The 15,106-nt window shown below is 58.0% G+C and overlaps 1 protein-coding gene across 5 annotated transcripts in view; it reads left to right on the forward strand.

Moving 5' to 3' along the window:
- CABIN1 (calcineurin binding protein 1) overlaps positions 1-15,106 on the forward strand; it is a 92,797-nt gene that overhangs the window by 42,198 nt on the left and 35,493 nt on the right. For 4 of the 5 annotated variants that reach the window (XM_064481028.1, XM_064481029.1, XM_064481030.1 and 1 more), the window contains 3 exons: positions 1,119-1,297; positions 8,868-9,017; positions 10,876-11,213. In XM_064481028.1, the coding sequence (XP_064337098.1) occupies positions 1,119-1,297; positions 8,868-9,017; positions 10,876-11,213 (667 nt within the window). The remainder of the gene's footprint in view (positions 1-1,118; positions 1,298-8,867; positions 9,018-10,875; positions 11,214-15,106) is intronic. The other variant, XM_064481031.1, reaches the window with a different exon arrangement.

A 15,106-nucleotide genomic window follows, 5' to 3' on the forward strand; every position in this document is an offset into this window, starting at 1 on the left:
GAAGGGCTGTGGGAGGTGTGGGCTCCTCCTGTGGCCCCAGAGAGCTCGGGGACACTAGGGTCCCAGTGTGGTTCCCTCTGTGGGCCTGGGACAGACCCCCGGGCCTCCTCTTGCTGTGGGTGGCCTGGCGTCCGCATCCCAGAGTTTTGGCTCAGCTCGCCCTGTCTTGGGGCCCCCTGGCCGGGCACTGTGAGGGCTCTGCCAAGGGCCAGGGAGACCCCGCCCGGGCCTGTCCTCCAGACCTGTCAGTGATGGGACAGGTGGACGGGTGGGTACAGTGTGCCCAGAAGTTATAGTCACAAAGGGCCCCCAAGGCACAGTGATAATTCTTTTTTAAATAGGTTGTAATTCTTTTTCAGTTTTTAAGTTACACAAATAATACACAAGTATATCCTAGTTACAGAAGATGCTGGTGGCACGTAAACACGTAGACTGAAGCGTGTCAGGTTCCCCTCCCCAGGGTTAGCCACTATTCAGGTTGTTTCATGGGTCATTCTCTGTGTGTCTGCACACACTTACAGGTACGCTTACAAGTACAGTGATTCTTTTATAAAAACAAACTACTGGAGGTGTTCTAGAGTTTGCTTTTCCCCGAAGCAGGTCTGGGACCCAGTGCACAGAGGTGGCACCCCTTGTCTGTGGCTGTGCTCTCCATAGCTCGTGTGCACTGTGGTTTCTGTGGCGGTTTTGATGGGCGTGTCGGGTGTTTCTGTTTGTCCGTGGTGTTGCAGCAGATACCCTCATGCACCTGTGAGCGTGCGCTGAATCCAGTTGTCTTCCCCATCTGCGCACTTGGCAGGGTGAAATCTGTCAAGCCCTGGCTTTCACATGAAGGGGGCTGACTTGGCCTGGAGGGGTGCTGGGTGGCTGCTTCCGAGGAGGGGTCTCCTGGCCTGAGACTCGAGCTGCCAGCAGGCCCAGTCGTAAAGGTTGATCAGCTCCTGGCTCCTTCAGCCCCCGGACACTAGCCAGAGGGAACAGGTGTCACCAGAGTTCCTGGGAGCAGGGGGCCCTGGGGATGGTGGAGGAGGCCTGTGACGGTACTGTCCAGACCAGCACTTGTCCTGTTTCAATGTGATGTGGAGGTTCTGACCTGTACCCCACCCTCTGCCCCACAGGGAGAAGGCCTGCCTGGTGGACGAGGACTCCCACTCTTCAGCTGGGACACTGCCGGGCCCCGGAGCCTCCCTCCCCTCCTCCTCTGGCCCAGGTCTGACATCCCCACCTTACACAGCCACTCCGATTGACCACGATTACGTCAAATGTAAAAAACCCCACCAGCAGGCGACGCCGGACGGTACAGTCCCTGTTCTCCCTACTGCCAGCCCATGGCAGCACGCCAGTCTCGGGGGAGGGTGCTTTGGGCAATGAGTCGCTTTGTTTTGGTGAGGGGGGTGCTGGGTCTGGGGTGACACGGGCAATGTTGCGGCTGCTCATTAACCTCATGGACCCTTGTGATCCTGTGCTTCCCAGACATGCTTGGGGTCGCCGCCTGCCATCGCCGCCTGGGAGCCCTCCGATCTGCATTTCCCCACCTGCAAAATGGGGACATTAGGGGCATTTGGATGGCTGTTGGTGTCCGCAGGAATAGCACGTCCTTCTGACGGTCGGGGAGGGTCGAGGGAATCCGGGCGGGTTGGTGGTGGGGGTCAGCTGGCTTCCCACGCGGGATGGGCAGATGGCGGCCCATCCACCATATCCCTGACTAACACCGGGAGGCTTGCATGCTGGCCTCGCAGCTCCGTCTTCACATTCTCCTCACTGTTAAAACGATGAACCAAACTGGTGGGCCTGGAGGGCCGCAGCGTGGAGCCCTGGGGGAGTGACAGTGCTGAAGGCCATCTGGGCCCTCAGCCCTGTGTCACTTAGCTCATCAGGCTGCATGCACGCGCCCAGGAGACAGGCTGTGAGCGCAGGGCCAGGGCAGGGCTGCTGTAGGGCGACAGGGAGGCAGGGCCTCACTTCCCGGGGTGCAGTTTGTGACCTGAGAGCAGAGGACGCTGGTGATGTCTCCTCTGGGTTCGGGATGGTGTGTGCGCAGAGACCAGTCTGAGCGTGGGCCCCAGGGGTTGTGCCTGGCCGGGGGCACTGGCCCACGTGCTGCCTGCACAGTGGTCCTGGTCCTGATCCTTCCCTCCTACTCACCTCAGGTTCAAGGACTCCCCAGCCATTTACTCCTGAGAACACTGAAAAGCATGCTGGAGACAAGTCTCTGCTCTGGGAGTTCTTCCTGCAGGATTCTTCCTTCCTGTGAGGCTTTAGTGCAGGCAGGTGTGGGGAGAGAGGCTCTCCTCTCAGGGTGTCCCCGAGCCTCCTGGGCGTGGGGGAGGGCCGTGCCGCCGCCCCACACCACTGCCAGCATCCCGCCAGGGCACCCGCGTGTGCACATAGCTGTGGGAGCAGAGTGCTGGGGGCAAGTGCTGGTGGGACCCATCCTGGGTGCCACCAGAGTGTGTCCGGTTCTGGAAGTTTGTAGAGGAAGCCATGCGAATATGCTCAAATATAATTTCCATGGTTGTGTATTTTTGAATGGTGGTAAAAATTTTTTGGCAAAGTGATTCTTGTCGGTGGTGTGGGGCCATCGAGATCGCTTGGCCTGCCTTTGCTGGTCCCACCCAGCCGGTGTCCTCACCCAGCTTGGCTGTGCAGGCCTTTGGAGCTCTCACCCCTCACCCTGGGGAGAAAGCAGTGTCCACAATGTAGAGATGTTCGGGACCCTAAACTAGCTATAATCTTGTAACGTGACAGTGGCCTTTGGGCAGCCTTTCCAGCTCCCAGGAAGGGCCCTGGCCCCCGGCAGAAGCAGCAGGTTGCGGATGTTGGGGGACATGCTGGAGCCTCAAGGGGCCACTCCACCCAACTCTCTTTCTGCCTCTTGTGCCCCAGCCGGGGTTGGCTGACCAGGCGTCGGGACGAGAGCTTGTGGCCTCCTGGTTCCCAGTCAACTCCCCAGCCTGAGACCAGCCTCGGCTCTCCTGTTGTGCGAGGATGCGCACCAGAGGGGAGCCCTTCTGCGGTCAGGATGCTGGGTGTGCCTTGCCTTGCTGCAGGCGAAGAGGAGCAGGCGGGGGTGGGGTTTGGGTCCCCACTTGAGGTTGGACAGGGAGGCCCGGCAGAGCAGGCCCTGGAGTCAGGGATCTGAGTGCCAGTCCCAGTCCTTCCCCTCACTTGCTTGGCAATGTCTCTGAGCCCCAGCTTCCTCAGCTGTAGGACTGGGCAATGTTCTCGTGGGTGGTAAACAAAGGTCCTTGTCTTCTAGATCAGGGCCCCCCAGGTCATTGGGGCTGGCGTGGGGGCAGGCGGTGCCACATAGCAGGAGGATCCCAGGTCGGGGGCAGTCACCCGGACTCTCTCCAGCCATGGTGTGGCCTCAGGAGAGACCCCTGCACCAAGCAGCCTATCAGGTGGACCTGCCGCCAGCCGGACCGGGAGCGAAGCCGAGGGTCGGCACTTCCTGTGTGTGAGGTTAGGGGTCCCGCCTCAGCCGCTCCAGAAATCAGCCCCGGCCAGTGCTTACTTGGTGTGAGATTTGGAAGAGATTTAGGAAAATAGCTCCAGCTTGACAATTAATCATTATCTTAACAATTAGCTTAGCGTGGGAGGACCCTCACTTTCTGCAGGATGTGCTGCCTGTCACCTCTGATGCTGGAGCCAGAAAGGGCCTTGCGGGCGGGGTTCTCCAGCCAGCCTGTGGCCGTGCCAATCTGGGCACCCCTTACATAGCCCTGGTCCCTGTGGTGGGCACCAGGAGACACGTGTGAGCGATGGAACAGCGGAGGGTCCCACGGGGACCTGGCCTTGGTTGGGGGAGGCCTTCCCGAGGGCCAAAGCTCAGCCAGTGTCTTAGGGGTGTGTTGGAGCTCACTGGTGGTGGACAGGCCAGCCACGGTCAGGAGAGCGGGAGCAACCATCCATCCTCACCTGCCATGCTGTCACCCTCACCGTCCGTGTCGTGTCCCATCCGTGCTCGTCCTTGCCCGCTCGCCTACCTTCCTCCACCAATATTGCCCGTGCTGCCCCAACCCGCCCACACTGCTCTCCAGGCTGCCTCTGCTCGCACTGTCTCAGCTCGCTTCGGGGACCGAGCTGACCGCATGCTGACCCTCAGTCCGGCTCCCTGCTTCCCTGTGACCCGGAGCGCCGCCACCCGCTGGTCCTGTGGTTTGGAGGGTGTGTGTTTGATGTGCTTGGCTTCTGCCCACGGCCCATCTTCCTGGTTCTGGCCAGACACACGTGTAGTGCTGGCCTCCCCACACGGTCTGCCCTCCTGTCCGGCCAGTAGCTCAGCCCTATATTTCCATTGCTTTGTTCTTTCTTGCTTAAAAAAGTAACAGAGACCTGAGACTCTGAGATGCCACCTTGTCTTTACAAGGATGGTGTGTGAAAGCACTCACTGCATGTAGGGTCCAGGGTGCTCTGGGGTGGGCCCCAGGGACCACCTCCATGTGAGCTCAGGTTGTCAGGGGTGTTCCCATAGAGTGGGACTGGTGCTGGGCCAGGGAGGGAGTCTGTCAGAGGGCAGAGCCTATCACCTTCATTCTCATCTTTTAAAAAACATCTTCAGGCTGTAGCTGGTCATGGTATTTTCCCCCTAATTGTGCTACCTGGTGAGATCTGTGTGTCCCTGGGGCAATGTTTGGTGCCAAGAGGGAGTGCTGTGAGCTGGCTCTGGGGTTGGGTGGATTGGGAGGACTTCCTGGAGGAGGTGGGCCTCCAGAGAGGCCTGCAGGGTCATTTTGGGGGAGGGGCAATGGGAGCAAAAACACAGAGGTTGGAGAGTCCTGTGGTGTTTAGATGCCGAGCTGACCACTTAGGTGAAGAGAGACCTGGAGGGGAGGGAGGGAGCTTGGGAGCCAGCTGGGCCCGAGCAGAGTCTTCCCTGTGGACAGCAGGGGAGTGCTGTGGTTTCGGGGTCTCTCTCTCTGGCTCTAAGAAGGGCAGGTTTCCCCAGTCATCCTTTGTTGGAAGAGGAACCTGGGACCCTCATCAGGTAGCTGTGGGATGCCGCTTTGCTTCCCTGGCATCAGCGTCGAGAGCAGCTGCCCAGGCCTCTCTGGTCAGCATCTAGCTGGCCCAGGGAGCAGAGTGGTGTGTGGTGGGGGTGCGGCCGGGGGGCACGCAGTGAGACCATCTCCCCATGCTGGGCATCGGGGCCCGGGCTTCTGGTGTCTCTTCCTGTGTGCATCTGTTCCTTCTCCTTGGCCTGCAGGGCACCCGCCCCACAGCCAGCCTCACTCCAGGGGGCGAGTCCTTTCCCAGTGGTCATCAGGGACCACATGAGCAGATTTTATCCGGTTGAAACATTTCTCAAAATATTGATTCCACCCAAGTTTACTGCTCTTAGAAACCTGTGGTTTTCTGGTTGGCAGAACATTTGTGATCTTTTTAGGGTTCACTAGCCAGAGTTGCTGCAGTTTTGATCACATGACCACATGCTTTTTTTCCTCAAAATGTCATGGAGTTGAGCTAATGAACTAGGTGGCTGTGAACCCTTTCTAGTCATCCTGCTGGAGCCAGTGGAGAAAACACAGCAGGAAACTTCTGTCTTGTCACCAGAGAGCTCTTTTAGGCTGGTCTGGAAATCCTGAGTGTCCAAGGGATTTGAACTGAGTCAAATCTGCATAAGGAAAGACCTGGTGAGGCAGGCTAGCTGTGTCCTCTGCACCCTGCTCCGTTCCTTGGCACCGGGCTGTGGGCCCACCTGGAGCAGAGGGCTGAGCAGCAGCCGTCAGACTGGTGCGCGTCCGTCTAAGGATGCTGCGAAGGGGTGGAGCAGCCCAAGGCATGGAAGTGAATGTGCCGGGGATTCACAGTGAGAGTGGACTGTTTATAACCGGGCCTCACTAGTAATTAGTGGGAGCAGGTCTTGTGTGGGTGGGCTTCTGGAAGAAGAAGAGGGCTGCCTGCTGGGGCTACCCTCTTTCCTGCAGGGGCCTGGGCAGTGGCTGGTCCCCAGGGGCCCGCCTGTCCTGGGCGGAGTCAGGCTCTGCAACTGAGCGGCCCCGCAGCAGGACAGGGGCCAGGACACCCTCAGTGCGGGCCCCTCCATGGCCCCACATGCTGGCTGAGGTAGTAGGGGGAACACAGCCATGAGTGCCAGCCATGCAGGACGGCTCTCTGGTGGCCCTCAGTGCTGTTCTAAAGGAGGGTCAGCCGAGCCCCACCATTCATCCTTGGGGGCAGAGTGCCACCTTCCTGCCCACACCATCCCTGGTGCGTCTGCTGCCTTCCCTGCCCACCTGGTGCCCTCTCTAGGCATCAGCAAGTTGGGAGTCAATACCAAACATTTGCTTAGGCCTGGGGGCATATCTGCCTTTCTCCCCTCACTGGCCTCTCGGAGATGATATGTGGTGGCAACTCACAGGTGGGGCTGGGACTGATTTGTTCAAGGTCATATGTCACGCGCGGCCCCGTGTAACTGTGCTTCACCTTTAGAGATGCCAAGTTCAGGACAAAGCACAGTTTGTTTTTTAATGGTAACATTTTATCTCTATTTCTGGTTTATTTGTATCTCTATTTTTTTAAATATAGTGACTGCCTTAGGGCTAAGAAAGTACATCTCTGCGTGACGCCGGGCACCACGCTGCGTGCAGTGAGGGCCACCCCACTCCTGTCCCCTGGCTTCATCCGTTTCGCTTCCATGAATCCACAGGGCACTGCTAGCGCTTCTGCTCCGCACAGCAGTCAGTGATGTTTTAGAGAAGGAAGTGGGAAAAAGATGTCTTTTATTTTTATTATTTCTTTATCTGTTTCTGAGGAACTTCATATGTTTATGTGGATCCAAGTTTGTCTCGTTTCAGTTTGTTCTACCCGAGGAGCTGTCTTTGGTGGTTCCTGGCTCCGAGCTGGTGGTAAAGAATCCTCTTAGTTTTTGTTTGCCCGAAAAAGCCTTTGTTTGTCCTTCATTTTTGAGGGGTACTTTCACTGGCTGCAGAAATCTAGGTTGACAGCTTTTCCTCTTAGAAGTTGTTAAAGGTGTTGTCCAACTTGCATGGCTTCTGTCTGTGTTGTTCTCAACTCTTCCTCCATGTGCGACATGTCTCTCTCCACCCTCAAGAGTTTCTCTGTATCTTTGGATTTCAGCAGTTTTAATATGATACATCCAGGTGTGATCTTTTTTTCCCCTAATGTGTGTGGGGGAAGTCCTTGCCCTGCTTTGTGTTGTCTGAGATTTTTGGTGATGTGATGTCTTTCATTGTTTTTGGAAAATTCTGTCATTATCTCTTAAAATACTTCTTGTCCTGTTTCTGACTCATCTCTTTCTGGGATCCAGTTAGTACGTGAGCATTTGGGTGCTCTGTTCTCGTCACTGCCCCCCACCCAGCCCCCTGCACTTTTTTTCTCTTGGTTTGGATTATTTCTACTGATCTGTCTTCAGGTTTTGATTTTTTCCTCTTAACTGTGTCAAGTCTGCTAAGAAGCTTGACAAGGGGCATTCTTCGTCTCTGTTATCCATGGTTTTTTATTTCTGGTGTCTCCGTTTGATTCTTGCCTGGTTTCCTTTTACTCCCTGAATTCCCCCTTTGTTCGTGGGTGTGTCCACCTTCCCTGCTGGAGCCTGTAGCACGCTTATCAGGTTTATGAGTTGGGCTGTCTTAGTTGCGCTAAGTTCGCAGTCAGTAGTTCCAGCATCCGGGCCATCTCTGAGCCTGGTTCTGGTGATTACTTTGTATCCTGACAGTGCTCTTTCCTTCTGCACACGTGTGTGCGTCTTACACTGTTCATGTTGAAAACTGACATCGTGTGTAGAACAGAAGAGACTGAAGGAACTAATCCTTATGCCTGGAGTGGGCTTCCTTTGTCCCTAGGCCAGAGGAGGGAAAGTGAGTTTGACGAGGCAGAAGCTGAGCTGGGCTGGGTTCTATTGTTGCTGTGGTTCCGCTCAGTGTCCCCCGGCCTCCAGGTCCTCTGGTCTGACCTTGTACTCGGTACTCAGAGAGGGTGGGTTTGCTGGAAGGTTCCTGCCCTGCTTCTGCCAGCCTGGGGTTGGGGTGTGGCTGCTTCTCTGTCATCTGAGTCTGACCTCGGACCTCGGCAGACTGTCCATGTCTCAAGGTGGGCGGCCTGGAGTGTTTGGGCCCTGGGTGGTTCCCAGCCCCTCCCTCAGGGTCGGCCTTTTCTTTTCCCTTCTGCAGTGGTCTTCACCTGTCCCCTGCTGCCCCTCCCCTGGTGGCTTAAGGCTTTTGTTCCCCTGGGGAGAAGGGTCCAGCCAGGGCTCCATGCACTCCGTGCAGCCACCCCTCTTCTCCAGGCCTGCACCCCAGGAGGGTCATCCAGTCTCTCTCCCACCCCGCCCTTCCTCGTGAGCACCTGTGGAGGCCCATGGGTGCCCCTTGCCTGGCGTCTGTGCCTCCCAGGGGTCTGTACTCCCACTGTAGTCCTCACGTGCCCTTCAGCAACTGGTTAAGCGTTTGTGCTGAGCACTTGCCTGCTTTGGTTGTGTGCGCCTGTTACAGCAGAAACATGATCCGCTGGTGTGTAATTCGCTTCTGCGTCTCTCTCAACTCCACGCTCAGACACACGGCACTGGGAACTCGAAATCGGCCTTGGTGGGAGTATTCACACCACAGAAATCAGTAAATGCTACAAATGCCGGCTTTTTCCTGAGGGCCAATTATTACACATTGACGAGAACACCGCTCTTTGGGGAAACCCCAGGAAGGTGACCACGGAGGTTGGTGCTTCTAGTGAGTGGCTTGGTGGCCTACAGGACAGGTCTGCAAGGCTGGATCAGAGTGGCCTTGTGCAGGCCGTCCCCTCTGCTCTGCAGGGCAGTCACTAGGCCTCCGACAGGGGACTCACCCTGGGAGGCCCCCCATCCTGGAGGTGTGGGGGTTCATGCTGCTGCCCCTCCCCTCTCCCAACAGAGCGCAGCCAGGACAGCACGGCCGTGGCGCTCTCAGACTCCAGCTCGACACAGGACTTCTTCAGCGAGCCCACCAGCTCCCTGGAGGGTTCCCGGAAGCCCTGCGCAGAAAGGAGGTTGCCCGTTCCCGGTTCCCAAGCAGGATTGCTCGGTAAAGACTTTCTGGGAACCAGAGAGGAGGGAGGTGTGGAGATCTGGCCCGCGTGTTAGAGGGACTGCTTGAACACCTGGGCAGCCTGGGTAACTCAGCCTCCGTCCCCATGGCCCTGCCTGTTGCCTTGGGACCTCAGCTGACCAAGTTTCTCACCTCCCTGGGCCTCCACTGTTTCCCTGTAGGCTGGGAGTGATTCCCCAGGCCTGCTCCTGGGGTTGTGAGGGTAAAGCATGGCGCCGGGAACGTGGTGAGCCCCAGCGACCCTGTCCTTGTGGTTATGACCACCGCAGCCCCGTGGGAGAGCCAAGTCTTTGGATCCTAAGTGTCACAAATGTGCTTTCTTTTTGGTCTGAATCCCCCCCCTTTTTTTTTTGGTGGGGAGCCCTGATCTGGTCCTGGGGTGTGCCCAGCTCCAATGGGATCCCCAGGCCCCATTGTGGAATTCAGTGGGCAGAGCCCTCTCCCAGGCTTGCTGGCAGGGAGGTTGCAGGCGGGCTAGGCATCCCTGGCGCTGCCCTGAGGCCTGGCTGGTCTGGCTGCTGAGGATTTTGAAGGCTTTCCCACCAGGTGCCTGATGGACATTAGTAACTAAACATCCAAGCCTCCAGCCACCCTGGGAAAAAACACTGACTGGTCCCTTCTCCAGGAGAAGAACCTGAGGTTCAGAGAGGCTCAGTCTGCCTCTCCAGGTGTGCTGGAAGGACAGGTGGGGTTGGGGATCACCTGTCCCCTGGGGCCCAGGTCTGGCCCCAGCCAGTCCCTGCACAGGCCCTGGATGGGAGAGTCGGGGTCTGGGGGCTCCTGTGTGGATATGGTGCTAGGGAAGGGCTCCCCCAGCTCTCTGCTCCTTGCCGGCCTCTCCAGCTGGCCTTAGAAGGAGGTGAAGCCACATCCCCTGTAGGTTGGGAAAGGTGTTCCTGTTAGGGTCTGGGAAGGGGCTGAACAGGCCTGTGGGTGTTGCAGCCCTGGGTCCCGCTTTTTCACTGGGCGGTCATTGTATTGCCCCAAACTGACGCTGACCCTCTGCGGCTGACAGGCACGCTGTCAGGGGCTAGGGGTGGGGCATGCAGCCGTGCTCCCAGTTCGGCCCATGTCCAGCCTTAGAGACGAGATCCTTCTCACCGGTAGACGGTGAGGCCTGTCGTGTAGACATGGGCCATCGAGTAGTGAAGTCTGCCATATAGGGGATCCTCAGGGCCTCTCTCCAGCCTGCTTGTGGGCCGCACAGAGCCCGGTGTGTGCACGGCTTTCCAGACACAGAGCGGCCCATCCCGCCTCTTCCCTCCAGTTCAGAGCACGCAGGGCTGGCCCTGGTAAAGGTTAGGGTGGAACAAGTCCTGCAGTCTCCAGAGGCCTTGACATGAAGCTTCTTGCTTCCGTGGACCTATTTCTCCCTTCCAAGCCCTCTTCCTGGTCACCACGTTGGTGAAGGTGATAACATTCCTGTTGAGATGTGGGTGCTGCAGGGGATGGGTCCAGAGCCCTTGCCCAGCAGACAGCGCAGGGGGCTGGGCAAGTGCCCCCCGGGCCTGGTCTGATGGGGTGGTCTCTGACACCATTGCTGTGCTCCTGGTGGGTGGCAGCCCCAGCCCCGGGTGGGCTCCTCACCCCTCACCTGCCAGGCGCATCCTTGTGGGCGGCTCTGCCACCAGCCTACTGCTCCCTCGTCAGGGCTCCAGGGCGCAAGCCCATGTCTGGCCATGAGCAGCAGGTAACGGTGCCCGGGTCGGTGCCAGTTGCTGGTGCCGCAGGGAAGCAGAGGCAGCCCTGACAGTGGAGCCGGGCCCTGCCTGGGCACGGGGCCCACTCTGCCGAGGGCCTGAGCCTGAGACGACTGTCTTTCCCTTGTTCTCAGCTCTAGGGAAAGCTGAGGAGTCCTTGGAGAGCACGGAGGGCTTCCAGGCCACAGAGCAGGGCAGCCAGAAGCCCACTGCAGACCCTCCAGCCTCCGCTGGGGTCCCCGCCAAGCCCCCAGCGTCTGCACCCTCCCCGTGGGATGGGAGGAAGAGAGCAGAGCCCCTGGGGGAGCCGACCCCCTTCCCCCAGGGGCTGCCGGCAGGTGCCGAGGAGCAGCGCCAGTTCCTGACAGAGCAGTGCATCTCCTCCTTCCGCCTGTGCCTCAGCCGCTTCCCCCAGCACTACAAGAGCCTCTACCGGCTGGCCTTCCTCTACACCCACAGCAAGACCCACCGGGTGAGGGGCTGGGGCCGCGCCAGGGAGGGGTGGAGGGAGACCAGGGGTGGGGCGGTGCAGGAGACAGGCCGCCAGAGTGGCCCAGCCTCCTGGTGACAAGGGGCAGTGTGGGATTGCGGAGGGTGGACACGGGGCTGCTCAGGCTCAGGTACTGACTGGGGTGAGGGTGGAGGGCTGACAGGCTCATCAGGTCTTACCTGCCATGCCCTGGCTGCTTTGGGAGCTTGCCCCATCCTTTCAGGAGCAGCAGAGCCTGTGCAGGAGCTCTGAGCCTCGGGCAGGAGGGACACTAGCCACCCTCATCCAGGCCTTCTGCTGTGCGAGATGCGTATTAGGGGAGAAGGAGAAAGTGACAGGATAGGGTGGAGGGAGGTGGGCCCCCCAGAGCCCGTGGGTCAGCCCCTACCTCCCTTCAAATGGCTTTGCTCCAGCGAGCGTGAGAGTCGCGCATATAAAGGACGCCACACAGAGCAGGCCCGGGCTGCTGTTACTGCACCCTATCCCCTCACCGGCCAGAGTTTTTGAAAGTGGGAAACAATGTTAATGTCAAAATAAAAGGAACATTGGAGCAGGGGCATCCGTGGTTCTGCCAGCATTAAACAGAGGCTGTGCACACGAGGATTTCCTCCCAGATCAAGTGCTGCCCAGCTCCTGCTTCAGGCACAGGAGGCGGGTCACATCCTCGCTCCTTGACATCTATGTCGGGGAGCCTGGCCAGGTGACTTCACTGCCCCTGCCCCTGCTCACAGTCGGCTGTTTTGCCCTTTCCGTGAATTCCCCAGGTCATTTTGGTCCTCTGTGATGGCCCCAGGGGGTTGGTAGACCCAGTGGTGGAGGCAGAGGCTGCTCAGGCTGCCTACCCCCGGGGCGTGGCACCCTGTTTCTGTGGCTCTCCTGTTGACTCTGTTCCCAGGCTGGCGTCCCTGGTTCTCTGAGGTGGAGTGCTGGTCTTGAATCTGAGAGAGACCCCTTTCCTGCAGCAATTATGTGTGGGCACCCGACGTGCCTTGGCGCTGCCAGGCAGCCGGCACCGTGGGCCTGGCCAAGCCCTAGAGGCTCCCCTGGTCCTGGTGCCCCATGCAGCGGCGCCTCATTCCCTTGAGAGCTGAGTCACGCAGTTCTGCCCACCAGATATCAGCTTGTCTGCAGACCTGGGGCACAACCAGAACCATTCAGTGACCAGCAGCGACCACTTTCCAAACACAGCTGTCTGGTAACACGCATTTCCTGCTGGGTGTTCAACAGCAGCGAATTTCTTCCTAAAGCCTGCCTGTGGGCTTGGCAATGGCATTTTCCTGTTGCCATCTTGTGGCTTGGTGGCTGGCTGGGGCAGAGAGGCCCCAGTGGGGTTTACCGCAGCCCCTCAGGCCTGGCACACATGCCCAGGTGGGCTCTGCTGGCTTGGCTACTGGCTGTAGGATTTGGGAGAGGGGAGGAGGGTGGGCTCAGCGAGGGAACCAGCAGAGCTCAGGGCTCTTCTCCCGTGACCCTCCCACAGAGCTCCTGTGACAGCAGGGGGTGGCGTGGGTACACCCCAGGTCCTCTCGCCTCCAGTGGGACCTCCTGCCAGGACCACTGGGCCGCTTCCTCAGTGTTACCATTGCCCGGGGCTCCTACCCTGCCCGAGCCTTTTGAGGGCTGGTCTGCCCCTGACGGACCCTTGACCCCCACCTAAGGCTGCCCTCCTGCCCAAGGTTGGCTTTGCTGCATACAACCCCTCTCTCCCCCGATCCCCCACGGTAGGCCTGGTGGGCTCCTGAGAGTCGGGGGCACCTGAGGAAGCAGGTTCCCATACACCGTCCACACCCCAGGAAGGTCCCACGTGCCAGAGTCTGGCCATAGTATCACTTGGAATCTCTGAGAGCATGGTTTTGGCCAGGATTTTGAGCTCTGGGCTGTCAGCCTTGCTCATAAAATCCTGGCTCCCTGAGCCCACATGGGCACCCAGACACCTTATCTTGGGGTCCTGACCTTCTCGGGAAGGAGGCTGAAGCCTGGGGGCCTCTGCCTGGGCCCCCAACCCAGTGGGAACCAAGGCCCCCACCTCCTGCTGCAGGGAATCTAGGACAGAGTGGGTTATAAGACGGTCCCTGGAGCCAGACAGTCTTGAGAAAGGGCAAACTTGGAGGATTCACACTTCCCAATTTCAGGACTCATTGCAGATCTACAGTCATCAAAACAGTGTGCAGTATCGTTCAGCCTTAGAGAGGAGGGGGATTCTGACCCCTGCCGCAGCAGGGGTGAGCCTCGAGGGCGTTATGCTTGGTGAAACAAGCCTGTCACAAAAGACAAATCCTATAAGTCCACTTATGTGAGGTCCCTAGGGAGTCAAACTCACAGAAACAGAGTAGAAGAGTGGGTGCCGGGTGTGGGGAGTTGTTGTTTAATGGGAACAGAGTTTCAGCTCTGCAAGATAAATGCATCCTGGAGATACTCCAGATACTGTTGCATAACAATGTGAGTGTACTCAACATTGCTGAACTGAACGTTTAAAAGTGGTTAATACGGTAAAGTTTATGCTATGTGTTTTGTATCACAATTTTTAAAAATGTGGTACTAGCCTAAGGTGAGATACATAGGTCAGTGGAGTAGAGTTGGGAGTCCAGAAATGAGCGCATATGTCTAGAGTCAGTTGATTTTCGATGGGACTGCCGAGATACTTCAATGGTGAAAGGACAGTCTCTCCAACAGTTGGCGCTGGGACAGCTGGACAGCCACGTGCAGAAGGATGAAGTTGGACCCTTGCCTCACACTGTACGAAAATTAACCTGAAATAGATCAAAGACCTACATTTCAGAGTAAAAACTATAAGTTTCTTGGAAGAAAAAATAGATGTAAATCTTCGTGACCTTGAATTAGGCAACGATTTCTTAAATGGGATACCAAAAGCACAGGTGACCAAAAATAAACAAGTAAACTATGCACCATCAAGATTTAAAACCTTTGTGCTGCACGGGACACTGTCAAAGTGAAAAGACAGTCCACGGAATGGTGAGAAATACTTGCAAATCACATCTCTTATTAGGGACTTGTATCTAGAATATATAAAGAACTCTTACGACTCATTAATTAGAAGACAGCCCAGTTTGAAAATGGGCAAAGAATCTGCCTAGACGTCTTCTCCAGAGAGACGCACACACGGCCATTAAGCACAGGAAAAGGCGCCTGGCACCATCGGGACCAACCGTGGACCCAAGCCAACCGAGATGCCACTTCTCCCCAACTAGGACGTGGGCGGGCATCAAAGACCTGAGTCAAGCCTCCCCTCGCGGGCGCCTGTGCACGGCTGGGCCTGGAGGGGCGAGGAGTGGGCCCCCCACCCCGGGCTGTGCCCTGCGTGGAGCCCCGGGTCTGCTGTCCTCGGGGGCCTCTCGTTGGGTCCCTGCCTGCCGTGTGCTGGTCCCATCACAGGGATGTTCTTCCCATTCGTTGATCTCCCCGGTCCTCCTGGGTCCCTTGATGTCTTAAGAGAAAGAGGACAAGAAGCCGCCTCTGCTGGGGCGTCTAGATGGCCCAGCCTCCATGCTGCTGCTCACAGCACCCGCCCACAGGAGACAGCAGCATGTCTGGACCACTCGGCGAGGACGGCCCATTGTGCGCTAGGCCTCGTGTGAGAGGCTGGGGTTTAGCAGAAGCAAGGCTGACACAAGGGGCGTCCTGAGGGAGAGGCCTGGTCGGCGCTGCCTGCGAGGCTTGGCCTCAGTCAGCTCATGCTTGACCGACTGTGGCCTGGCCCTCAGCCCCTGTGCTGAGGGCATGGCCTCCTTGCTAGTGCGCCTGCTGGAACTTCAATTGGGCCTAGCTGGACACCGGCTCCCAGTGCAGCCCCACGGGCAGGTTCTCAGGGGTAAAGCAGGGCTGGTGGCCCCTTCGCAGCAGCTGTGGTGTGAGGG

The sequence above is a fragment of the Camelus dromedarius genome, chromosome 31 (assembly GCF_036321535.1).
Source record: "Camelus dromedarius isolate mCamDro1 chromosome 31, mCamDro1.pat, whole genome shotgun sequence".
NCBI lineage: Eukaryota > Metazoa > Chordata > Mammalia > Artiodactyla > Camelidae > Camelus > Camelus dromedarius.